The 27,290-nt window shown below is 41.0% G+C and overlaps 2 protein-coding genes across 2 annotated transcripts; both read left to right on the plus strand.

Moving 5' to 3' along the window:
* Positions 1-564: 564 nt before the first annotated feature.
* Positions 565-15,693, plus strand: mpzl1l (myelin protein zero-like 1 like). Its single transcript, XM_035177982.2, has 6 exons — positions 565-727; positions 3,052-3,233; positions 5,944-6,154; positions 7,745-7,871; positions 9,501-9,606; positions 10,516-15,693. The coding sequence occupies exons 1-6, from the start codon at positions 655-657 to the stop codon at positions 10,609-10,611; spliced, it is 795 nt and encodes a 264-aa protein (XP_035033873.1). The 5' UTR covers positions 565-654; the 3' UTR covers positions 10,612-15,693.
* A 2,338-nt stretch (positions 15,694-18,031) lies between these two features.
* Positions 18,032-25,860, plus strand: lrrc32 (leucine rich repeat containing 32). The gene is made up of 3 exons (XM_035179256.2): positions 18,032-18,261; positions 19,746-19,839; positions 22,499-25,860. The coding sequence occupies exons 1-3, from the start codon at positions 18,218-18,220 to the stop codon at positions 24,368-24,370; spliced, it is 2,010 nt and encodes a 669-aa protein (XP_035035147.1). The 5' UTR covers positions 18,032-18,217; the 3' UTR covers positions 24,371-25,860.
* Positions 25,861-27,290: the final 1,430 nt, after the last annotated feature.

The following is a 27,290-nucleotide window of genomic DNA, read 5'->3' on the forward strand; positions in this document are numbered from 1 at the left end:
AGGACCTGCTCCTGATGTAAATATAAAGTATTTAAATAAAGTAAGGTCCCATTCTGGTGTAAAGAAAAGCTACAATTCGTACAATTTAGATGTAGTGAAAGTTTAGTTTAGTGAAAACATTACCGCTAGGATTATTAGGGCTCGCGTAAATGACGCCGTTTCAACTCGAATTTGAAAGTCAAGGATTATTATTAAGCATTTTTATGTTTTTCTTGTGGTCACCATTTACTTCAATTGTAATGGGTTCAACTGCAACGCTGTTTACCCCTGAAACAAGTATTTTTTGTGGGACTTCACCCACTCCTCCATCGGCATAGTGGTGAGTAGACAAGGAGGGAATATTAAAAAACTTTCGGTGAACCATCCCTTATTTTGACCCTCAAACGTACAAGGGACGTTCCCCATGATGTCCTATATTCTAAAATACAGTCTGTTGTAGCACTATTAATATGTTTTGTGTAACTTTAGCAGAATTAAATGTTTAACAGTCACTTTATTCTCAGGCTGTGGTCTGCAGCCCGTCACTGCGCCTGTGATCCTGCAGGGGGCAGCAGCTGCAGCTTCCCCCAGAGCCGTGACGCCGCCGAAGAAGAAGAAAGGACTCGGAGGGAGGAAAAAAGCAGCGGAGCAGTTTCTCCTGTTTACAACAACATAATGGAGCCAAAATGGACACATTCCGTCTGCACGCGTGTTTTACTGACTGGATTTACGCTGTGTGTTGTACTAGGTGAGTGTCGCAGCCCGCGCCGGGTTCGAACTCGGCTCGGAAATGTGTAACCTCGAGCTCGTTCGTTCAGGTGGAGTATCAGCGGAGCTAGCTAGCGCTGTTCTCTAGCATCCGATGTTGGGAGACACCTAACAACAGCCGAACATCTGCCGGGGGATCTGCTCATTAATCTCCCTTTGTTGGGCCCCTCGGATTAGAACCAAACCCCGTCGCCCGTCCCCCGCGGGGCCTTGTCTCCCCTCTCCGCTCACACCTCGACACAACACGTTACGTGCAATGCGAGGAGAAGTTCTTAAATTGGCTAAAATCACAACAGGGTTTGGTGCAGATTCGGTGGCTGCCGCCCTTGTTGGCGTCCTTCCCCCGGAGTCCTCGGTGGGACCCGCCGCGTTGAGCGTGCAGCCTCACCCGCTGATTGACGTTACATTTGAGCCGCGACACGAACCCGTAGGTGTGTTGGACCGACGCCGATTTGAAGACGGTCTCCCACCGGTGTAGTAAATGTTTAAAAATGTCCGCTACGCCGCAGCTGCTTTTCCACAACAAGCGAACGGACGTTAAAGTGCACGGTTTCCCAATGAGGGTTTCGTTTTTTTTGGTTGTGAGTCCGGCGGAGCAGCTTTGTTACTCCATGTCTCCGTGTCCAGCGGGACAATGAGTCCTTATCGCGGGGAGGTTTCATTAACACACAGGAGGACGGTGCCAACGCATCAGCTCCCTCGTTAGCTTAGCGTCCAGAGACAAAACCATAACATCTCACTTCCTCGCCCCCCCCCACCGGACAAAGATCGTACACGTAGCATGCGTGTGGTTATTGTGCTTAAATATTTAGATTCACGTCACTGTTCGTGCTAATGTCTGCCCAACAGTCATGTTTTCACCCCTGAATCCCAGTAAGACGTCTGTACTGGTTGGTCTTGTCATATGAGAGGGAGCTGGACTTTAAAAACCAGCACCAGCACAGATTTCTTTATGAAACACACCTTCCTGCTGAATAATACATACTTTTTTTTTGTTGTTGCCATTTTTTTTGAATAATGCTTAGTAATGTCCTGCAGTTTAGGGAAGTGGTGGTTCTTCTGTTTTGAATCACAGACTCTCATCTGACAGGCGCTTCCTTCAGTTCCATGCTGTCACATTGATTTCACGGTCTGGCTTCTGTCACATTCATCGCTCTATGCTGGAGTTTAAATCTCCGTTAGATGACGGTTTGACATGAGAACAGATCACGAGGTCAAGGTTTGTTTTTTAAGGGATGCGAGAGAGGAACCGCCGAACGTCCCAAATGTATCCATGTCCTTCAGCCTGCGATCAAGGGTCATCTGCTGTGATTATATCAGTGATTTGAGTGACAGATGTACAGTGTGAGGTTAGAACGCTCACACCGTGTATAACTGCTACTTGGTTTTTAATATAACTGCAAGTTCATCACAAATGAAGCACAAGGAAGCATCAAATGTCCTCTTTTTTATTTTTGGGACCCACATTTACGGAAAATGTAACTTCTCAGTGTAAAAATAACGTTATTTAAAACGTTAGTTGATCCTGTACTCAACCAAAAAGTTTTTAAAAATCCGTCTTGTTAGTGTAAAGAACCAAAGTCACTAAACATCAGTATTGACCTCTGTTTCACCAGCTTCTGTAATTTATCACAACCTCTCGTTCATCATTTATTTAATCGTTCTCCAGATGGTTTCTGTCCATAATCTAACAGCAGCTTCCTCTTATCGGATTGGATGTTACAAATCGAAACCTTTCAGATTTTAACTAGATTAAATAATTACTTAGAAAGCACCGAGCAGACATGTCTGAGATGATCATGACCCCCGACTCATTCATGGACACACCTTTTCTGTCTGGTTGCGATATCTATTGGATTTTTATTGATAAAAATAAACAGAAATACTACAATATAAAACAATATTACATCCTTTTTGAACAAAAAAATCTACTGTCCTTATCCAAACGCATGAAACGAGCTGCTTGTCGTACAGTTGAAAGAGGCTCAGAGTTGGTTAGAGTTTGTTTTTCATCCGCAACAAAACTCACAAGCTCTGGTTTCACTTAAGTTCTGGTTTCATTTCAGCTCTATTGCAAACTGTTGTGCAGTGTTTTGGTGTTTGGTGAGATTTAAACGTTTACCTGTCTCTCAAACTGGATTTACTGTATCGTGTTACATGGTTTAAGAGCAGCCTCTTAACGGCGCACCCCCGCCAACACAGCTCATTCTGGGTTAATGCAGAAGTGAATTCTGTTATTCTGTTTTTCCCTTTGCCGCATTCAAACTTGTCACTTAAACCTTGGAAATTGTTTTTTAATTCCAGTCACGAAACCCACGTCTGCAATCGACATATACGCCGACGCTGAGGTGATGATGCAGAACGGCACCACGGGGGTTCTTCGCTGCACCTTCAAGTCCAGTCAAGTGGTCAGTAGCGGCACCTCGGTGACCTGGAATTTTCAGTCAAGTCAGCCCGATAATAAGTTCTCCAAAGCACCGTACGTGGTAAGTCCTCGCCGGCCGTATCCGCTCTGACAAGAGTTCCCACAGCTCCAGGATGTTTTCCTGTGATTGTTGTATCTGCACTGACACACGGAGAAAAGCCTCCGCTGTTCCTCAGGCTTTATTCTCCTTGTGATGACATCGATTCAAAGATTCAAGATTTCAACAATCTGCTTGTTTTTATGTGTGTGTTTGTGCGCATGATCCTGCTTCTGCTGTCGCTCTGTATTTTGCTGAATTTGTCATGTTTGGTTTCTCTTCAGCTTGAGCGTAGTCATGTGTGTTTTTAGTTTTCCTTTCTCATTCTTGCAGCAGACTGAGAACACAACGCTCTGAGTAAACACAGGCTTTCAAGTGGAAAGCTGCGGAGTTTCCACACAATGTTATTATCCGTGTCGCCCACTCACAGCAGGCACATTGATTTGTTTCTGGCAAAATGAATTATCAAGCTGGTTCAGACAATTAAGATCAACTGGCAAGTGCCAATTCAGTGAAAATGAATAATAACGCATTGTGCTTTTATTGGTCTACACTAATCTGAGCTGATTCAGTGCCTCTACATTCACAATATTAACAGCTAGAGGTCCTCCAAATTTAAAGGGTCAAACATTTAAAGATTTCTTTCACTGTTACACTTGGAGACACATGTAAATATTCAGTTGTAAGGTTCTGGAAGTTTCTGGTTCGGGGAAAAGAGCGGATCGTTCACAGCACCTGGTCGGGGGGGCCCACCTGTCTCTGTGATCTCCTGCAAATATAATGACATAGATGTAGGGTTTTTAATTAGCAGAATAGTCACGTCAGAGCTCACACACACACACAATCGACACATGGAGCGCGTCCACAATTAGCCGGTAACGTTTAGTTTCAGTCGTCCATCCAGATTTTCACACCCCAAAAAACTTTTCCATGTGGCCTCCACGGTTTGTAAAATGTTAAAAAACGCCAGCTTGTTATTTCAACAGCTGTCTCACTTCTGTCCAGATGTTGGCTGCGATACTCGATGTTGTTGTTTGCCAACCGAACAGCTGACGCAGAAAAAGAGCTTTAACTGTTTTATGCTGCTCTCGTGTCTCACTGGGAAAAGAACATACCCAGGAAATCATGCCAGTGTTGTTGCAAATAACTTTCACACCAAAAGTGGCATTTAAAAATCTGCATTTTATATCCTTCACCTTCCTGTTTAAGGGTCGGTCACATGGTTCACTGCTGTGGACAACAACTGACCACTGACACTTTTAGGTATATGACTCCCCTGTCTTCATTTCTGTGGTTTGCTGCAGTGGTGTCAGTTGTCTACAGCAAATTGTCCTTTTTAAAATCTATATAAAAAATGGCGTATTGTGGACACAGTGTCAGTCAAGCTCAACGAAAACCGGCTGGAGCAGAAAATATTGACTCGTGGTATCTGTGTAAGATTATGGGAACATACATGGCGGAGTTTCGCTCTGAGCAATCTACCTGTGAGGTGAAAGTGATAAGTAATCTTCAGGCTGTGAGAGACAGATGGTTTCTACAGAAGTCACTTCCTCCGCAGCCAACTTCAACCAACAAGGCTTTCAAAATCTCTGGCTCCTGTCTCCGTGTTCACATGGACCTGAGCCCCGTTGGTGTTGAGGACACTTCAATCGAATGTTTTTTTATTTTTAGCCGCCGTGTCCTCAGCTCACTCACTGGGCGTCAGTAGGTGTGAGTGTGTGTAAACGCTGTGTAGAGCAGCGCTGCGCCAAACCAGGTAGAAGAAGAAGAGAGAAATTCTCTCATTGACTTTATTTTTTCCAAAATTGGCTGTTAATCAGATTTTAATCAGTGGCAAATTAAAATTGTGGGAAGATACGGCACACTTATATCTTTCTATCTGGATTTCCTTGACTCCATTTTGAACGTTGATGGTGTGTGTGTGTGTGTGTGTGTGTGTGTGTGTGTGTGTGTGTGTGTGTGTGTGTGTGTGCATCTTGAGATTTAGGAATGAGGAGAAACACCTGTGCACAGATGTTCCCCCGTGCTCTGATTCTTTATAACCAGTTAGATGATATCAGCGTTACTCATATTGTTTACCTTCACCATTGTTTCATGCAGCATAGTTTTGACATGTCACAGCAGGAAAAGCACAAAGTGTAAATGATGAATATTGAAGATCTAACACAGTCGCTGCTTTAGACTCAGGATCCTGGTGTTGTGTTGTGTGTGTCACAGTTCAAATGAAATTGAGCCACTGCTAATGTGATTAGTTGTATAGCTAACGAGTCAGAATGTGCGACATGTTGATTACATCTGCAAGGAGGTTACTGTGTGTGTGTGTGTGTGTGTGTGTGTGTGTGTGTGTGTGTGTGTGTGTGTGTGTGTGTGTGTGTGTGTGTGTGTGTGTGTGTGTGTGTGTGTGTGTGTGTGTGTGTGTGTGTGTGTGTGTGTGTGTGTGTGTGTCAGCAAAGTTACACAACTACTACTGAGAGGATTCCCACAAAACTTGATTTCTTTAAACATTGCGAGATTTTGCTTTTGTCGACATTTATCGCTGATTTCCTAGAGATTAGTTTATGGATGTTGATGAAAACAATCAGACATTTTTTTTTTTTTTTTTTAGAGGACTGGTATCATGAGAAGTTGACTGGCAGAAAAATATCCACAGTTCAGTGCATGTCTGCATTTAAAGCCTCTGCATGTGTTTCCTGGTTGACGCAGTTTAACCCCGAGGATCCTCCTTCTTTTGCAGATTTTCTACTTTTCGCACGGGAAAGGGTTCCCGGGAGCGCCCGAGTTCAAAGACCGACTGCAGTTTATCGGGGACATGAACAAAAGGGACGTTTCTATACAGCTGAGTCCGGCTCTGTTCAGTGACAACGGCACCTTCTTCTGTGACGTGAAGAACCCGCCAGACATAATGGGAACACCGGCTCGAACGGAGCTCAGGGTCGTTCTGAAAGGTAAATGAATCCGATTTTGTTTTTCTTGTTTTCATCGATTCACTGAAATGTTTCTTTTATTGTTAAATAAATACATTTTCTATGATGAAAGCCAATTGGAGGGTTTGTGTTTAAAAGCCCCGACAGATACCGAGATGCGTTTTGAATGCACCTGCTTCTCGGTGCTGTGTAAAGAGGATTGTGGCCTTGACAAGACGCATCCACCCACTGACTCCCTGCGCACACACAGCAAACACACGTGCTGATTGGCCCGTTGGAGAAAACGCTTTGTAGAGACATCTGAAGCCTCGTTGTGCTGAATCTGTTCAGAGGCAAAGAGGCGACTGTTTTCCTGTCAATTTGGCTTTTACCCCCAATTTATTAATAGTAATCAAATGTCATTGACTGAAATAGGCTCCATTTGAGACCCAGTGGGTGAGTGGCACCACTTCAGATTAATGAAAACCTGGATTAAACCACGGCTTGTCTAAATGTTAAATGTGAAAGAAAGTGATGTAGAGAAAAAGCAGCCGATTGGGGTTTTGAACTGTCTTAAAAACATTGAATTCAATCCCCCCCCAAAATGAATTTAAAGAGCATTAAAAAGCATTTACATGTAAAACCTAAATAATATTGTCTTCATCTTTAGTTGAGCCTAAATCAGGGTTTCTGCCTTTAATAGTCTAAAAAATGTGTTTTGTTAAAATTCTGCCTTCCAGGTTTTAAATAGGTTTAGGTATGTCTTAATCACGCTATTATAATAATTGCGCTGCCTCCCCGGTGCTTTATCTTTAACAGAAGTATTTGGGCAGCATGCGTGTTCTTTCTCAGATATCGGCACGAGCCAGAACAATCCTTCATACCTGTCGTACATGATGTAGGTGTCAAATTTAATTCATTGAGATCGTTTAAGTTTTAAGTCGACCTTGTTGAAACCTGCAGAACAGCTGCTAAATGTTGTTAACTTCATAGTTGCCACGTGCGTCTCAGGGTTTCTGGTTATTAACAGTTAATCCTCGCTTGTTCTGTCGATGACAAGTTGAACATGTCGGCCCCTCGCTCCGCCGGCAGTGTCCTCGCACTGTGAGATCTGCTTTATACAAACATATAAAAGGTGTGCCAACCCCGAGCCGTCGCACAGGAACATTCCTGTCGTGTGTTTTCATTTACACGAAGCCCACGACTGCGTGTGATGGCTTGTTATCTCCCCAGTTGCAGCTTCCCCCCCTGCAGGTGGGACTTTGTTTTTTCGTTAACCATTTGTGATCATCTGAAAAGCCGCACAGCACCAACATGAAAACACATTATGTCTTCTCATGGAAAGATGTTTGACTACGACTTTTCTTTTCTCCTCTCACAAAGAACGCTCTCGGTATTTTTGCAAAATGCACAGACCTTTTGTTTACTGGCGGTCGCCCAGGTATCCGTGACACTCCCAGCTGAGGGTTATAATTAGGAGGAGGAGGAGGAGGAGGAGGAGGGAGGAGGAGGAGGAGGAGGATGCATCATACTTGACCTTTAAACTTAAGTTTTTTTTGTTGACGTTATTGCTTATTTATACAGTATTTGTATAAATCTGAGATCCCCTCTCTGTTTTCTTTGTGTGTCCAGAGTCTTTCACTCAGAACAACACCCACATGATAATTGCAATCGTGGGTGGAGTTTTAGTTCTGCTCGTCCTCATCGCTGTGGGTGCCTGCATCGCCATGAGGGTGCTTCACAACCGCCACGATTACGGGTGAGTGTCGTCTTACCAGTTTATTTCATCGCTGACAATATCCGCCTCTGGAGCGAGTTAACACAACGAGAAACTCGCTGTGTTTGAAAAGTAAGGTAGTTTCCACACATTCATCTGATGACTGCACAGGTTTCTTGTATCTTTTACTTTTTAACGTTCTGCCCTCAGAGATTTAATCATTAAACCGTAACACTCTAACTCTTTGTGCATGGGTGCAGGGTTCACTCTCCCGTGTTTAGACTAAACGCTGTGCATTCTGGGCCGTTTGGATGAGCTGACGTTTTTTACTAATTCTTAACATTCTTTGTTAAAGACAAAAAAAAAACGTGCTTTTGTTTTCGCTGTGTATGCTTAGAATAGTTTGACCACGCCTCCCTGTTCGTCCTCGGTGATCACACATTGACCCATAAACACGATAAATGCTATCGAAGGCGGAAGCCGGCTCCTGATTGGCCGTTGGATGGTTTGAGCCTGCGGGCTGAAGACGCAGCCGCCACTAGGGGTCGCTGTTTGCTCTGGTGCCAGTCACTTTCCTCCATTGCAGTGTGTTAACTCGACTAACCTGTCTCACCAGCATGTCGTCTAATCACCGCTCACCATATTTCACCGCTGTGTCAAACTAACCCTCACCGGTGTTTTCTTTGTCCGGATGAAACCGGTTCTGTCAACAGAAACGTGTGTCGAGGTTTTTTTTCCTGAGGAGTTTTCACTCAACCTTGAAATGACAGAACGCAAATTGCCTCAGGTCCTTTTTGGGCTCATGCAGCTGAGGTTGTGTTGGACCCTTTCTGCTGCTGTACATAGAATTGTAATGTGTCTCTGCTAGAGGTGCACTGATGAGCTGGTTCTAATACATCTGATAAATTTATGGGCTGGATCATTTGAGTGGACGGTCTGATGCATGAACCGTAGCACTGCTCTCACATCATGGCTTAATAAGCTTTATTTGTCTCGCACTTTTCTTAATACAGTTACAACTGTGGACTAATGAATGTCTAAACTTTTTGAGATCACTTTTTACCCCCTGCATAGCAATGATTCTCAATCTTAAGTTTTCTCAATCATATACCTTCTGTGAGGTGTAATTTCATTGACTGTGAATGTTTGAGTAAAGTATTCAGCACATTACATAGAAAAATTAACCCTTAAACAAACATCAGTGTGATGTTTTCAGACTTTTAAGTTGACTTTTGGGAGCTGTCATGTCGTCGATTGTCAGTGTGGACAAAAAGGATTCACTAATTAGATATTTAGTTTGTGTTTCCTCATATTTTTAATTAAATATAGATAAATAAATACAGACAAATCCAAAGAGTTTACTCACTTTCTCCTGCAGATCTAAACCTGCTTCCCTTTGCCTCCATTTGAGAATTTACACCAGCTACATTTTTATAATTTGAGATGTGCATCAGCATCAGTCACCTGAACTCATCTGTGCTCCTCTAGTGTCGGTCGCTGCTTTCATTATCTCTGTCAAAGTCCTGGGAGCTGCCATGCACTCTCTGTTTGCATCCTGTATCTCATGTGCTCATCTCTCATTGTTTTTTACTTTTTTTTTTATTTCTGTCTTGTGTCCCATTACTCGTGTTGACTGTGCACCAATGACGGCAAATCGTAAACCTAAACTAGATGTACGTCCTTGGAAAGCATGAGCTCTCAGGCTCCGCAGCCACGAAAGAAGGTGGAGTCGGGCCTGGAGGGCTCCAAGAGTACCATTCCCCTGGGTCCACTACAGGTAGGAGCAGGGGACCGAGAAATCCACCGGCTGCCTCCTTCTTACTGGGGATCTGTTGTAGTTATGAAGCTCTGATGTTGAACACACCTGAAACTTACTCCTTCTATGATATCCACTGATACGAGGACAGTATTTGGTTTAGATAAATCATAAACACCTTTAATTATGTCATTAAGTTCATATCTTGCACATTTCTAAAGAAGTATTACAAGGTGCTTCATCGGAACAGAAGAAGCTGCATGAAATGGTAAAAATAAAATGAGTCAAAAACAGTACAATGATATAAATGAACCAGGAGGGAAACAAAACAGAAAAACAAACATTTTAAATAAAAAAATTGTAAAACATATGAAGTATTTATTAATACAGTTCTTACAGAATGCTGTAAACAGTAAAACATAGATTATATCAATATTCCAAACTTTGCCTTAAAACAGCATCAGCTCTCCTCAATACAGATTCTTCTTCTTCTCTGGATTCAGTGAAAAATATGTACATGTGGAGTAATGGCAGCTTTACAAAGAAGAGGTACAACCAATCATCAAAATAGTCAAGTATTAATGTTCTGAAGATCAACTAATCAATTGATAAACTTAACGTACGGTTTAACTTCACTTCAAACAATCACCTGTGAACATGAGAAGGGTTTTTTTGTTGCTGCATTTTAGAGTCAAACTGTGTCTCCATTAAAAAAAATAAAGCTTTCATAAAAGTTCTACTGTTATAACGAGCACATTCTTAATTATGGGCTTCAGATATATATAATTTACCAGAGTAAAAGCTAAATGTCTTTTCCATATGCAGTTTAAAGGTTCCTCAGTCTGTTGCACCTTGTTCTGATTCATCTCCATTTACTTGTGACTGTCGCTGACTTTCTTTCTCCTCCTCTCTGCTCTCGCTGTGTTCCAGGGCCCGGTGATATACGCCCAGCTGGATCACTCGAACAGCAAAAACTCGTTCCATAAGATGGAGCCAGTCGTCTATGCTGACATTCGTAAAAACTGAAGAGGAACAGGGGACCAGAATATGAAAAAAATGAAAAAAACAGATGAAAATCACAGTAAAGTATCAGACCTCTCTATCAGCTGCTCTTGGGAAGGGTGGGATTATTTCAACAGGGACATAACCGGTGCAGTTTCTTTTATTTGTATCTCTCATCCTCCGAACGCATGACGCCGCTACGTGATAACATAATGTCTCCATGTGCTTTATCGTAAAGACATGAACGGCAAAGAAGCGTCCTCGTGGACACCACAACACTACATCACTCCATCACATCAGCCTGGAGGTCGCTCTCCAAACACAGGGATCAAAGTGAAAATCCAAATATGATTCCACACGTGTGTCTAGATATGTTGTTAAAGTCAGAAGGTTCTGCAAACTGTTGCACCAGCCGAACACGAGTTTGAGCCTTTACGCGTCACGGCTACAGTCACGTGACCGAACGAGCACATCCAAAAAGAGAATATCAACGTTTTTTTAAAAATATATTTGTGCATAATTTATCCTTTTTTATAACGTATCATTTAGTGAACTAGAATATCAACCGATGTAAAACTCCCCCCTCGGCTTCAGAAGCTCACACGGCCTGTTTTACAGAAATAGCTTCTTGTAGGTGTTTTTGCATAACTGTCCATCAGTCACACTCTGGGCTGCTGGAAATTTACTTCCATGCAAAACACCTTCAGCTGCAGGACGTTTTATTTATTGTCTACGGCCCAAAAACCTTCCTCTGACTCTGACATTGTTCAAGTTTAAGACAAATGTTGTTTCTTCGGGGGAAATCACACAGTTCCAAAGGGGATCAAGTGTTTGCTTGTTCAAATTTAAGTAAAAAAAGAATCGTTTCCCGGACTGTTAGTATTTCTTTACTAAATCAATGGTTGTTAAATTATTTTGGCAGAAACTGACATTTTATTTCAGGGCTGCATTTAAATGAAATGGGAGAGAAAACCACTACAAACAATGAATCCTGTCACATGTGAAGTAGCTTCAGGACGCAGCGCCCATCCGACCAACACCACTTCATCATTCACCAGTTGGCTGAGGCCGGTACGACACGCGGCTGTGGTCATAAACTGCAAAAACATCATCAACAGTAAAGACGGGTCTCATTCGATGTGAGAAAACAAATCTATTGAGGAATATAGTCCATTTTTATTTAAAACAAAAAGTCAGTTTGGGACTAAATTCAGTTTTATTTACAGCCAGGCCGATATTGATTTTGTAAATTAGGAAGTAAAAACATTTTTGATATAAAAACGTAAATACTGGCAACGATTATGTTTATTCTGTAAGATAAGAACCTTTCATATCAGCAAATGTCTTTTGAAAGACTCGTTAAGTTATTTGAATCAGCCGACATCATATGAAACAAACTCTTCAGTGACCGTCACATTAGTGAGAAAGAAAATGTCTCTTCTCGTCTTCAAGCTGGTGCAACAGTGAACTGAAACCACAGCTCACTTCATCTCAGTTCGATTTCCATTGCCTTCAGTAACCTTGCATGCAGCTCTAATAACATCTACCAGCTAAGTTTGGTACTCTTCAAGTGTAGTTGTGACGCAGCAGCAGAAGAAGCCGCCCGGCGTCGTGTTGCTGTGAATGCTTCGGTTCTCCTGTAAACTTCCGGCATGTTGTTAAGGTACCTTTTTTTTTAATTAAAAAAACAAAAAACACTGCCTCCTTTTTGATTTTCACTTCAGTTGAACACGTTTCTGCTTTAAACAACTTTCTGTTTGTCTTAATTTGGAAAAAAACATGGGCAAGTTTCTGAATTATCTGCATGGTTATAGGTGTAATTTTTGAATAAAAGATCATCTTTTAATCTTGAGCGATTTCCAAAAGATGCACGATGAAAATAAATGTTCAACTGAGGTGAAACGTCTCCTCCTATGAAAACATGGGAGCTCTTATTTGTTGGACTCAATAAATGCTAAATACACTGTTTGCATGCAACTTACTAACAGAACAATCATTATTATGGGAATATGCGTATTTCTTTCCTCATCTACATGTCATGTTAAGCTCTTTTTTTTTATTATTATTTTAAACTAATGGGCCAAATATCTGACAGTTATATTAGGTAAGTTCACCTCAGATGCTTTTAAGCTTTAAAATGCATTCCAAATTAGATTTTCTTTTTTTTTGTCTTGACGCGTTTAAAAGCCAAAATTTCCATGTTGTTATTTCTCTTTTCGTTTTAACGGTTTCGGTTGCATATGAAAAATATGTTTTTGTGTCGCGACCAGTCCAAATGCCTTCAGCTTCAGCTTGTGATTTCCGAATGCAGTAACACGTCCTTGCTGACCAGTACTTGTATATATTTCCTGCTCGTGTAAGATATAGTGCCGTTTACTGTAACTCATTCCAGTGTGGTATGGCTGTGGATGTCTTTCCAGGGAAGGAAAGTTGTTTGCTGTAGAGGTCTAGAGAGTTGGTGGCATGCTTGATGTATTTTTCCCTTTTTTCTTCTAAGTCTTAATTATGTGTCAGCGGACGCTCCAACGTATACAGCGCCTGCAGGGAGCGTTGAACCTGTCGGCTCAAAATGACTTGAATCAAAACCTTCTTCAGTCGACTGTTTGTAGAGAAAAACACACCAAACTAACGTGTCGCATTAAATCCAAAAGATCTATTGCTTGAGTAATAAAAGAAGATGCATGATAGAACATATCTATCGTGACAGTGACCTAAGACTGTAGCCATGTTTGCTGTGAAGCTCAAACACAATCAGTGGATAGAACGGAGCTTTATTCTCCTTCAGCAATGACAGAAATGTCTTTATCTGTCCACCATCAATAAAAATCAATAAACACAATGCAAAAAAACCAACAATTTACTGCACAAATAATAAGATATTGTGTGCACGAGTTGATATGTAGATAAAAAGGAAGAGAGAAACTTGATATTTTGTAGATTTTCTTTCACCATGTGCTAACGCTATCGTGCTGCAATAACGGGGGCCTGATGTTCTTCAGCGATGATGCTAACATGCTAGCGTTGATGCCACGTTTAAGTCGCATCATTTTAAACCGTGATCAAAAGCAGCTCAGCGGGGGGGAAAAAACCCACCTCAAATGTACCGCTGTCTGTGACGTTAAAACAAAATCCAGGAACAACATTAACGATTCATTCGGAACTGTAACGCAACAAAAGAAGCTAATATTGGCTAAACAGGTTTATCGGACTACGGGGTTAGGACTGAGGCTAAGGCTTAAGTCGGAATATCGCTTAACTTGATATCGTGAGAACTTGTGAAACTTGAGCGTGTGTTTGGGTGTGGTTACAAATATCACACCTGTAACCACACCCACTAGTGATGTCACGGTGTAGTGGCCCCACCCTGAAGTACGCTGCAGGGAGAGAAGTTCGGAGGTTTTGCGTAATCAGGATTTTTCGGCTGCTGCAGAGATTCTCTGTAACTCGCATCAGTTGTAAAATTTAGTTTCTTTACGGATCATGCTAGCATTTAGCGTGTTAGCATGATACGTTAGCAATAATAGCTGAGACTCACGGAAGTGCTGTGATTTGTTTTGGGGCTAATGAATTAAGTTAGACCAGAAATTAGCAAGCATGCTATGTCCCCCTATTTATCATTTATAAAGGTTAACTCAAAGCTTTAATCGTGTTTATTAATAGAATCATGTAAGTTATAATTTCTGACAAATACTGCGAATTAACCCTTTGATACACAAGCTGTGCAAACTCCTAACGCACAACATGGGTGAGAAATGAACCATATTCATTTCCTGTTATTTCATGCATAGCTGAGTGTATGTTAAAAATAAAAACAATGATTTGTGATGATCAAAAACAAGTAGTAAGTAATACCTGAAAATAATATTATATAAAATAATTAATTTACTGCAAAGATATAGGAAATAAAAAGGGAGTCGGGTCACTTTTAACCCACGTTATGTATCAAAGGGTTTGTAAACACTTCAGATGCCTTAATATTTGGTCACAGTTAAGTCGAGAGGAGTTAGTGAGAAGTTAAAACGTTTCTTTTTACTGTAGGTGGCGCTAAAGGTCAAGAATGATGCGTACGAATATGAATGTCAGTACCAAACATCGAGTCAGAGCCACATTGTGCTTTTCAAATGTGGAAATATTTTTTTGTAAATAAATATTTTCCATTTTACACTTTACATTTTACACTTGTGTCTTAAAATGTAGTCAGTTGTTATTTTTGTTCACTAAGTTCTCTGCGTCGCAGTTAAATACTCATATTTAAACACTCCATATGTTAAACACTCCATATTTAAACACTACATATTTAAACACTCCATATGTTAAACACTCCATATTTAAACACTACATATTTCCATACGTAAACTTTCTGACTGAAGAAAATCTCGATTCATTTTGTTTTGCCTGGTTCTCTGCCGCTCGGCGCTGCAGGCGCTGTGTAGCCTTCCAGACGTGTCCCTTCTCTAACGTCTCGTGTTAGTTTCTGTTTGTTACTTTATTAGCTAGCATGTATTTCAACGTATTCACCAAAAAAACAAGACAGAAAACAAACCTGTATGATACCGACGAACCTTCACTGCTGGTCACTTTGCTCCTGTTCCGTGACTTGTTGCCGTGTTCTAGTGCTGTCGTTAGAAATTGTGATGTAAACTATAAATTATGAACAATTTCCAATCTGACCGAGCTCACGCAACGTTTCGGGGGATTTCGAGTGAATACACACGCTGCCACGTTCACTCCGCTCCCGACGAGTCTTAAAGTGCGTACTTAGTGTCTTTCGATGGTAAATAGTTGTGTGTTATTTGAGAGTTGTTTGGTATGTTTTGTTGTAAAACCTGCACTATGTCTTGCGTATCAAAGACAACAAATGCCCTGTGATTTTTGTTTTTGTTTTTCGTTCATCTCCGAGTGACCTTGGCCTCTGTTTAACGTCCTTAAAACTGGAATGTTGTACATTTAGTGCCTTTTACATTTCATCAGCTAACTTGAACATCTGCTCAAAATAGAAAAGATAAGATTCATTTATTTTACTTTTATTGTATGTATTTTTTTATACACATATCGCCTCTGTATCCACTGTTCAAATTTTATATAAAACCTATTCCTGGCCAATTATCTCTGTGTTTGTGCTGATTTCTACTATTCTCACCATCATAACAACTTTATTTCAGCTGTGATTTGTTTCCTTTGCTAGTTATTATCACTTAAAGGAGGGAAGAAGTTAACATTTGAAGACATTTTCTCAGTCATATAATCTTTTTTTATCCAGAGAACATGAAATTCACAAATCGTCTCCAATAAAAAGGATTAAAGTAAATGTTTTGACCTTTAAGATTTGACCCCACAGTTATTAAAATGAAACTGTAAAATCTCAAAGAGGAACTCATGACAAACATGACACGGGGCCCAAACTACACATTTCTGTTTTTGTGAGCGGTCACTTAGAGATTAAAGACGCTGGTTTGATTTTGATATATTTACTTGAATGATTCCTCAGTGGTTCAAGAAGAAATATTTGAGATTTACATCATCATTAAGAATAACTTCAAATTGATAAAATAATGCTAAGAAGCTGGAGCCATTATATATTTTGTACTTAGCTCTGATGATTGTGAATTGTGTGCTGTACTGTCTGTTTGTGACCAGCAGGAGGCAGAGTTGATCTGTAGACATCATTCATGTGATGACCTCAGTGAATTTCTATTGAATTTCTAATTAATATGTGAATGTACAACTGATCTGTTTCCCTCCAGGAAATGGAAATATGACAAATATTAAAATAAACCCTTGAGTCAACACAAGCTCAGTGATGAAGCTGAGCTGCAGAGAAACTGAAACTAAAAGTCTGGGAATCCCGGTGAAAGATGCAAACAACAAAAGGGAATAATCCCTCAGGAAAGAAGCATTGTGTGTGTGTGTGTGTGTGGGTGTGGGTGTGGGTGACACCACTGATAAATCATAACAACATATGAAATGATGGTGAATGTGAAACCAAACCTGCTGAAGAACGAGACGCTGCAGACGGAGAACAGGTGAGACTGATTCTTCTTCACTTCTTTTATCATTTACAACATTTAATATCTTCAGTATGCGGTGGAAAGTAACTAAGTACACTTACTCGAGTACTGTACTCAAGTACAATTGTAGGAACATGTGCCTCCTCCTGCACTCGTCGGCTCAGACCACCCACTAACTGTCTTTTCCTGAGACAAGTTCCCACCGTCTTCATCACTGGATGAAATCTTCCCTGTTGTCATGGAGATGGGTCCGATTTTCATCCACAGAAGTTTTACTCTTTTGTCTTTTAGGAACAGTCAAAGTTTTCTTATTACCGCAGCTTTCAATCATGGAAAACAATCTTTCTTCAGTGGGATGTAGAGGAAATAACTTGGTACAACAGTAAAATGCTGCTTATACATTAATAATGATAATAAATATAATTATTAAAAGGTTACTAAATATGATTTATTTAACATCACATGAACAGCAGCTGACACTTTGATGCAACAACAATGAAACAACAGTGTAATATAATATTCTCGTGCTGTTGCAAACACATTTCTTTATTATTGTGAAGCTGCTTGAAAATACATTGAAAATATAATAAAATCAGCAGCAAAGACGCAAGAAAGTAAGAATTTATGTTATTGAAATACGACTTGTTAACAGGACTTTAACTATTTCTTGTAAATAAAGTCTTAAAAATTATATATAGTCTGTAGATCGTGATGCTACTAAAATCAAAGATGATTTTCTTTGCTTGAAATCGTTATTTCTGGCCTGAATCAGTCGCAGGTTCAGTTCCCTTGCTCAAGAGCACTTGTGCTATTGCTCGTTCTCATCCAGCGGTGTGTCACTCAGACAGTTGCAGTCATTTCCAAACTAATTGTCTGTACATGTTAACGGGTGTTACTCATTATAATTACATGTTTGTTAACAGTCTGGTGAACCAGAGCCACAAAACACGTCCCGCCCTCTGCTGGGAGGAGGGTGTGTGATTTTACAACACACCCACATGTCTGCGCTGGGCGCTCGACTTCTCCCCACATCCATCAGTTAGTGCTGCTGCTGACGTGCTGCTCTCCCCGGGTGGAGATGATCAGCATCAAAACCAAATCTCTATTTCAAAAAATACACCCATAAAAGGCTCATTTAAAAAAAATGTTAAATCTGATTCACATGCATAAAAAAATTTAAAAAAACATGGAGCAAGTTTGAACTTTGAGTTTTGAGGTCAAATGCATTAAAATACCCCGAATTCCTGATGGAGACGTGCGTGTGAGAGCATCCAAAGTATTTCTGAAGAGGTTTTCAGGATTAGAAAAGGGATATTTTGAATTTGTGCAGTGGGATATGGGGAGAATGGGAAGAGGGAAGGATATGGGGGGATGGGGGGGGACTGGACTTCCCAATCCCCTTATAAGGCATTTCCCAGAGAGCAGTGGGAGTGGGGAGGGGGCCGAGCGATGCAGGATATTCTCACAGGATGTGATGGCTGGACAGAGCGATGAGGAGAGTCGGCTGAGGGGAGCTGCTGGACTGAGCTGCTCCTGCTGGTTGCTATCGATCTCTGAGTGTGAGAGAGTGTGGTTGTGTGTGTGTGTGTGAGTGTGTGTGTGTGTGAGGATGTGAAATCAGGATGCTCAGGAGGTTGTGCAGAGTTTGTCATCAGCTGAGCGTGAGGTAAATGTTCAGCTTTATAATGAGTCTCAACATGTGTTGTTGTTGTCGTTGTCGTACACATGCTCACAAAGTGCAGTGGTGGACAAAGTACTGAGTTTCTTTATTTGAAGTAAAAGTCCTGCATTCAAACTGCAGCTTCTGTAGAAGTACACAAGATTTAATATTTAAACATGTGATGTACGAACATATTCCAGTTCTTATCTCTGCGTGTTTACATTCTGTCATTGCTTCTTTTACTTAAGTAAAGCATCTAAATACTTGAATGAAAAGTTTAGAAAAAAGGTTTCTGGTGTTTAGTTACTCGCAAAATGTACTTAGAGTAATGAAAGTAAAAGTACAAATTCTGTAGGGAAGCGTCGTCCTTCACTGAAATCATATGTTGATATTTTTCACTGTGAGATTGTTAATATTGATTCATGTTCGTGTTGTTCAAGATGGAAAATAAATCTCAGGCATCATGATCAAGAAAAAATGATGAAAATCTTTTTATGGAAACATTTTTAAGCATTTGTTTGGTTCTCAGGGTTTTAAATCAACCTGAGAGGAGAGAAGATACGTCACTTTATATTTGTCTTTATAAGTTTTAAACGTAAACTCTTAATCTGCACCAAACCTTCAAAAGAACAATATTCTCAACTCAACTGTTTTCTTTCATTGTACATCATCTGCTGCTGCTGATGAACAACAGCGTTTTATCATTTTGTAAAAGTTCTAAAGTAACGTGTGTGATGAGCTTTGTGTAAAAAAACAAGTAGAATCAATGTATTCTCCTGATTTGGTTCTGACAGCAGAGTAATAACAAGTAAAGTGGCAGATGTTCAAAGTGCTTGTTGAACAAACATTTGTTTTAAACTTCTTTTATATTTATTTGTTAATTGCTGATAAATCCAGATGCTTCTCAGCCGCAGTAAATATCTGATGTTGAAATTTACCCACAAACATCACATGAGCTCCGTGTGATTAATGTAAAACCTGCTCCAACATGTGACTCTTGATGCTGATGAACATCACACATGAAAACTTTTTTTTAATTTCCAACCCCGAAATAAACAGCTTGTGACTTTTGTAGAATTTCTAGTTTAAAAACCTGTTTCCGGGTTTTTTTATTTTCCATTTCACTACCTGTTAATCGCTGGTGTACAGTACCTGTTTTGTTTTTCCTCGTGCTCCTCACCCCACATGGGTACTTACCATCACTGTGACATCACTCCCACGTTGCCCAAAATGAGTCTCAAGTCAAAAAAATAAAACCTGTCATATTGAAATCATCACATTAATTTGCTTCGTCATCTTTTTCGTCGTACCAGTTCCGCAGCTGTTTACACTTCATTCACACAAGTGACAAAAAGCCCCTTTTGTGCGGCATCTCGGAGCAGAAATAGCTTCTGTCATAGGTCGGGCCTACTTCCCCCTTCCGTCCCTGTCACATCACCTCTCCGCCTGCTTCCTGCCCTCATGTGTGTCTAACTCTCCCTGTGCCGCAGCACCATGGTCGTCCTCCAGCTGCTCGTCCCGCTGTTGGTCAGCTGCGTGGTGGCGTCCGCAAGTCCTCCCCGACACCTCCCTCCCTGCCAAGTTGTAAGTAAACAACTGCACACACCAAGTAGTGGTTCCACGGCCACACACAGGATCTGGGGCTTGAATTCAGCTTTTTATTCTATATCTTTATCGTTATATCTTTATCTTTGTATCTTTATCTTCTTACATTCCTCATATCTCCAGTTAAATATCTGCTGAACGCACACACACACGTGGGGTTTCCTCTCATCTCATGTCAGTTTATTTGTATGCGTTGCCGATGGTAACCGACCTGAGGCCCCTCATCCATCAGGTGCTCGAGGCTTTTTCAGATAAACTCCAGGCAAATAGTTTATTTGACCTGTGCTGATCTGGTTTATTAGTTTTAGTCGTTGGACTTTGCAATTTTTTAGCCCTGACACATTATTTGGCTTCGCTCAGAAGATATTACAGTTTGTGTGCGTGTGTGTGCCTGTGTGTCTGTGTGTCTGTGTGTGTGTGTGTGTGAGAGAGACATCGTTTCCTTGGGATTCCAACTTCCAGTTCAATGTTGATATGCAAACCGGCTGCTTGTTGTAATTATAAACTGGAAATGTGACACGTGTGGATTCGCATGCGTAGGAAGTTCTTACTTTTCCAACGAAGAGCTTTCATGAAGTGGACAAAGGTTAAATCACAGGTTTGTAGAAGTTGACGACTTCAAAACCATCAAACCACCAAAGACTCTACGAGCAGGCTCTGAAAAGATTGGATCATAATTCAAATGCTTGTCATGACTGTGACATTTTAAATGGATACAGGTTTTTAAATCGGGAAAACGTGATCAAACTTGCAGGTATTTTACTCGTTTGTAAAATCTTGCCCCTCCACTCGCTGAATATATTAAACCATCGTTTACCAGATCTACTGTCGGAGGGGACGGTGAAATACCAAATTGAAAAAGTACCTTTAACTTTAAACTTCTCTAATTCTATAAAACACTCAAACATGTCGTCATTTGTCTAATCTCAATGTTGTGTATGTAAATTGTTTCTATGGGTCAGTTGTGTTGCCTTTGTTTGTGTCCGCGTATGTACTTGTACTGTGTTTTTATACACACGTCTTTTTGTGATTTGTATAACAAATACTGCAGATGAAAAGTAGCCTGTTTGATTGAATCTGGCTCATTTACACATTTTTATGCATCGTCCCTTTTAAACAAATGAATAAAGTAAAGTGACATAAGATTTTACTAAAAGTTTCCGTAGTTTCCCAGAGATGAACTGAAATCCAACATGACACGTGGAGGATGGATTGTTAAAAAAAACCGGATCCACGATATGAAACAGGATCTCGCTTCCTTTCATCTTTTCTAAAAATAGCAACTGAAACTGAAACTAAAATCCCTTTTCTTTGATCTGGCGTTTGTTACCTGCTTCTATAAATATCCAGATATCTGTGAATGGTTTCAGTTTGTAAATCTCCTCCGTGTTTCTGACTCTACTCAGAAAGTCAGATTTCTATAAGGGACATTATCAAACAAAGAAATGTTAATTTACAGGATAATACACACATCTATAGCTACGTATGTTTTTTCCCCCAAGCCGAAACATCAAACTGAATCCGTGTGGTTCGCTGTGATCATGATGGGATTCACTTATCCTGTGATTCCAACGTCCAGGAACAAAGTCCACAGCCCCTGGAACTGTTTTTTTCGCAGACAAGGAGTCGTTCACACTAAGCAAAGTAATAGGAGATGACAGGAAGCGAGGGGACAGAGGTGGTTTCTGACATGTAACAACAGTCGAGGCCCCCGCAGCTCTCGGGTTGAGGTGGTCGTGACGAACTCTTTAAATGGACATTCGATCATTTGAGTGTTGTCTAAAAAACTTTGAAATGAGTGTTTTCCTTTTTGTTTCCTTGCTTGTTTCCTCCTCTACGGGACATTTCTTACAGTACAACTCACCATGTGTGTGTCCTGACCCACTTCACACATTAATCACACGTTGGACACACAAAGACTGAAGTTCAGATTTCCAGAGTTTTCAGGAATGTAGTTTCTGTCGACAGCGGCCGAGAAGATTTGAGTTTCTCAAATGAGTCACAGAGGAAAGATGGTTCGATTCTTTGCAACATACCTGATCACAGACTGAAGATATTTATCCCCTGCGGCAGTTCTTGAATAAATGAATGTGTTTGTTTTCTGGCCGGCTTGTAAACAACCATCTCCAGGATACCGCAGACATGCGGAGCAATGTGCTCGGGCCCGGGAGCGAGAGCAGAGACAGTTTTATGAGCTGTTTTGCGCAGGGAGGTCTCGTGGCCATGTGGTTTCAATCTTAATCTACATTTAATAAGTTAAATAGTTGAATCCATTAAGGGAAAATGGGCAGAAGACGACGAAAAGATGTGGAGTTTGTGGATTTTCTTAAAACAATCCTTGTAATAAAAGTTTTATCTGGGTTGGAGAACCTCAGGGGATTAGGAGCGATGCCGTCAATCATTCATGGCAGTTCACTCTTTGGATTATTTTCGAAGGGAGACAACATTGTAAAGGGTTTTTGTTATTAGAACAACTAACCATCTTGAACCTCAAAGGACTGCAACGCTGCCAAGAACATGCCGAGGACGCACTGACTCATAAATCGACCCTAATTTAAACATTCGGTCTGTGTTGTGTCATGGTCAAACAATCCTGGCAGGACGCCGACATAATCAGCCTGTTTCTCTTTGTTCCCAGGTCCAGATGGACGTGCTTTGCAGCGATCGGAGCCTCAGAAGTGCACCGGTCGACCTTCCTCACGGCGTCCAACTGCTGGACCTTTCCCGTAACCAGGTGCAGAACCTCAGCCGGGAAACTCTAGCGTACCACACCGGCTTCTATCATCTGAACCTTCACGCCAACAGGATCCACTTCATCCAGCCGGGCCTCTTCAAGGACATGACGGAGCTGAAGGTTCTGGATCTGTCCAAGAATCATCTGAATGTCTTCGCTCTTTCCAAAACCAGCATCGGGCCTCTTACGGCTGTGGAGTCGCTGGATCTTTCAGGCAACGGGCTGTACACGGGCATGTCGGACTACTTGCTGGACGATTCTCCGTCCCTGGCGAACCTTTCTCTGAACAGCAACAGCATCACGAAAATAGCACAAAATACCTTCAGTGGCTCTTTGTCCCTGGAGAAAATCAGCCTCCACAATAACGTGATCTTGGAGATCGAGGACGGAGCGTTCGACTCGTTGCGTCATCTGACCGAACTCGATTTGTCCAAGAATTCCATCACGTGCATCACGGACTTTAATCTCTACAATTTAAAAGCGCTCAATCTGAGCAAGAACAGCATGGAGCTTTTCCACAGCGCGAGCTCCAATCATCTGTACAACCTTTTGAATCTCGACCTGAGTGAAAACAAAATGCTTTACTTTCCATTCCTCCCCAGAACCAACGTGCTTCAGTATCTCGACATTTCTCGCAACCACATCCAGAGCGTCAACGTCTCAGGGAGTCCTGAGAAAAGGGCAAATGTCTTTTTAACGCAACTTCAATACCTGGACATGAGTTACAACCGACTCAAATCCATACCGGAGTCATTTTTCTGCTCTATGAGATCACTCGAGGTCCTGAATATGAGCAATAACTGCATCGGCTCGTTTTCTATGACTGCCGAAGGTCTTCTACCGACAGTGAAGATTATCAATCTCAGCTTTAACTCCCTGCAGAGGCTGACATTCGGGGAAAACACTCTGCAATCGCTGGAAACACTTTTCCTACAAGGGAATGACATCACCACCCTGAACCATAACGTATTCCAAAAACTTCCAAGTATCAAATACCTGCAGCTCCAACAGAACAATCTGAAGATCTGTGACTTGGAGCCAAATCCGTACGAACCAGAGCTGACGGGCCGAAACCAGGTGGATCCTCCCGACTGTGTTTCCTTGTCCTCTGTTCGCAGCTTGCACTTCCTGTACCTCTCGGAAAACAATCTGCAGTATCTGCCTGCAAATGCTTTTGCCAACACCCCTCTGAAGTTGCTGGACATGTCCCTGAACCCGGGCCTGGACATGGACAAAGACTCCCTCTGTGGTCTGGAGCACTCGCTGGTTCACCTCCTCCTGAGGGAAAACAACATTTCCAGTCTCCACACTGATCTGTCCTTGCTGCAGAGTCTCAAACACGTAGACCTGTCCACCAACCAGTTGACGTCCCTGCCTGTGTGGAACAAAGAGTCCTCCATCGAGTCCTTAAACCTGCAGAACAACAACCTGGTCACGCTGGAGAGCAGCACAATGGTCGCTCTGGAGCACTCGCTGAAAACCCTCTACATGGGCTCCAACCCCCTGAACTGCTGCAGCAACCTCGGCTTCCTCAACATGGTCCAGCGCTCGGCCGTGGTCGTCCCCGACATCGAGACCGTGACCTGTGTCCACGAGGACTTTTCAGAGCCGGTTAACATCGAGAAGTTTACCGAGGGGATGTGCCAGACATCGGGAAAAACGACGTATATCGTTGTCGGTGTGCTGGCGTTGTTAGTCTTGATGATCGCGGTGGCACTTCTCGTTCAACGGAGCCGCTCGGGGAGAAGAAAGCGCATCAGAAGATTCCGAGCGTAAAACATGAAGGAACAAAACGGGACCTAGAAGAAAGATACCCAGACACAAGTTGGACACATGAACCTTGTGTCTGTGGCGTCTCCCGATGGACAAGTTGAAGGCTTGACATGGGTTTAACCATTTCAGGATTTGGGGCAACGTTGAGAAAGCTGAATTGGGTAAAAACCACAATCATTTGCTGATTGGCTGAAACATCTTGTGCCTTGATATCCTGAGAAAACAGCAAAATGTACAAACTATTGAAACCAGAACTTCCCGTGGAAAATATGTTCACTTTGACTTCCTGAAGAGAAGTTTGGACTTTTTGCATGAACTTCTTAATGTCAGAGTTTCTAAGAACCACGTCTTTGTTGTAAATGTGATGCTACAACCAGCTGCCAGTTAGCCTAGCTTAGCATATGAGATTAGTAACGGGGATACAGTTAACCTGGCTTCCATAAGAAAATAACTTCTACCGCACCTCAAACACATGACGTCCATTTTTAAATACAACACAAGCTTTGGTTTTTACAGGAGTTCTCTTGAAAACTATCTGAGGCTCGTCGGGAAAATATTTTGGATGTTTTTAGAAAAAGACGTATTAATTAATGAGCTTTAAAAGTCGAATAAACTATGAGGACTTTGTTACCTGAGAACCAAACCAGCTAAACTGACTGTTCCCCTGTTTCCAGTCTGTGTTGCTACTGTACTGAATGATGATATTTAGCTTTAAGCTAAAACTAAAGTAAACAACACTATGAACCAAAATCCTCTTTATTGTTGGATGATGTAGATGAAGAAGTTTTATTTTTTATTTTCAAACCAGTCCAAGCCGTCCATGTAGTTTGCACTTTATATATTTTTTTTATTTGTGTGACGTGTATCTTGTTTTATTACAGACGACACTAAGAAATGAATATGACTAGAAGTCCAAGCGGAGCATATGTTGAAATAATTTATTTTTTTAGTGCTTTCTGAACTGATCCCAGGTCTGTGATGCTCCTCAATGATTCTTTCGACATTTAAATATTAACTACAGGTTAAAAGCTGCCACAAACACTGAAATCAAAAACTGTGATACTCTGATACAGAAGTACAATATTATACTGTCATGAATAAAAGAATGAATAGAAACAGTCACACTGGGATCCACAGTTTCATATGTGCTTTATCCCAAACTTTTAATTATTACTATTACTGTTACTGTGGTAGCGACATTTTCTACATTTCAACATTGTGTGAGAAAGTATTTGGACAAAGTACTGACTCCAGTTGCCTGGTTCCCTTTCAATAGATATTCATTATTGTAATATTGTGGAAATATTCGTGTCTGTGTGATGAATCTGTAGCGACTCCACAAACACTCGCCTCGCTCCGTCCGAAGGAAACAAAATCCTCATCAAACTCACTAATTAACACATTAGGTCGATGGTTGATGATTGAAATGTTTAATGGAGAATTATGAGGAAAGAATTCAATGAAACGATATTAAACTGAATGTACTTTTCTAATTGCCTCTTGCTTGTTGACATTATTTGATCTGTGTTCTCTTCCACTTTGTGATGAAGCAACATCGGGGATGTGTTACATCGCTGATATAATACTTAACAAATCATTTAATAAAACTTAACAGACAATTATTAGATTAATGAAATAGTTTATAAGACAATAAATAGAACAATAAGGTTGAGAGATTTTTTTTTTTGCTGATTTGACCATTTATCTTCTGGAAAAGAGCTGAAATCTAAATAAAAATGTTTCTTATTTACACAACAAAATCACAAAATACTGCAATGACATAAAACATTTCATATCCAAACTTAGACCAGACGTCATACAAAAGAATATTTTTGAAACTAAACTACTCGCTCATTGACAGAAGATAGAAAGAAAAGATTAAGTTAGTTTGTTAATATTGAGTTTGGAAGTTTGATTAACTTTTATTTAAGCAAAAAGAAACATTTGGTTTCTAGCCTTCTTTCTTTGTCGTCTCTTATTGTGAAAACCACTGACGTTAACCTTTGATTAGTTTGACAAATAGTTTGAAAGATAAGTCGCCTGAACTTTTTACATTTTTACAAAGAAATACACGTTAAATATTAAATTTCATCACAGTTAGTGACTCTTGAACTTAATTATTCTTTAAGCTCATGTTGTAGTTACACTTCATAACGGGGCGTTTGAGTGGAGCCTGTGAAGTGGGAAATTTCCGAACTTACCACCGTTAACTTTCACTTTTACCACTTGTTGTATAAAAAGCCTTCCAGGTTAATGATAATTAAACCTGTACCACTTCCCCTAACCCTAACCTTTAGATTCAGACTCTGACGTCTCTGCGGCCTCCGGCCTCGGCTGCTTCTCCTCCCGTGTTTACGTTTGGATTAAAGCCTTAACGTTGAGAAAGTGCTGCTCAGCCTGAGGAGCTTTATCTTCACTAACGTCTGAACCAAAGCTTTTTACTGTGACTCAGATCCCCCTCAGACTCATTTACCGTCCAGGGTGGTGCAGGAAGTTGTCGACGGGCCGTCCTGTTCCACATCAGACAGGAAAAGCCTCTTTTATCACAGGAATCAGAATCTCAGGGCAGAATATTCACTCACAGGAACTTTTGTTTTAACGAAGTCCTGCGTTAGTTTTCTTTATTTCTTTTTGAGCTCGGCACTAACGTCAACACGTCACCGCGTGTTTGTGTTGCATATGAATCACTGTCAAGCTCTTTAAACACACTCAAGGGACTTTATTAAAAATAGCTTCGTCCTTGTATTTCTGTCAGGACGGAGTCGAGGCTGCTACATAAACTTTATCTTATTATAAAACAAGTTTTTCCAGTAATGGACTAAATCATTCAAATACATTAACCATGTGGCTCCAGCTCATTTCTTTGATAAAAAAAAAACATCTTCAGGTTTTTATAAGTGATAATTTGCTGATTTAACTTTTT

This window comes from Hippoglossus stenolepis, chromosome 15 (genome assembly GCF_022539355.2).
Source record: "Hippoglossus stenolepis isolate QCI-W04-F060 chromosome 15, HSTE1.2, whole genome shotgun sequence".
Classification (NCBI taxonomy): domain Eukaryota; kingdom Metazoa; phylum Chordata; class Actinopteri; order Pleuronectiformes; family Pleuronectidae; genus Hippoglossus; species Hippoglossus stenolepis.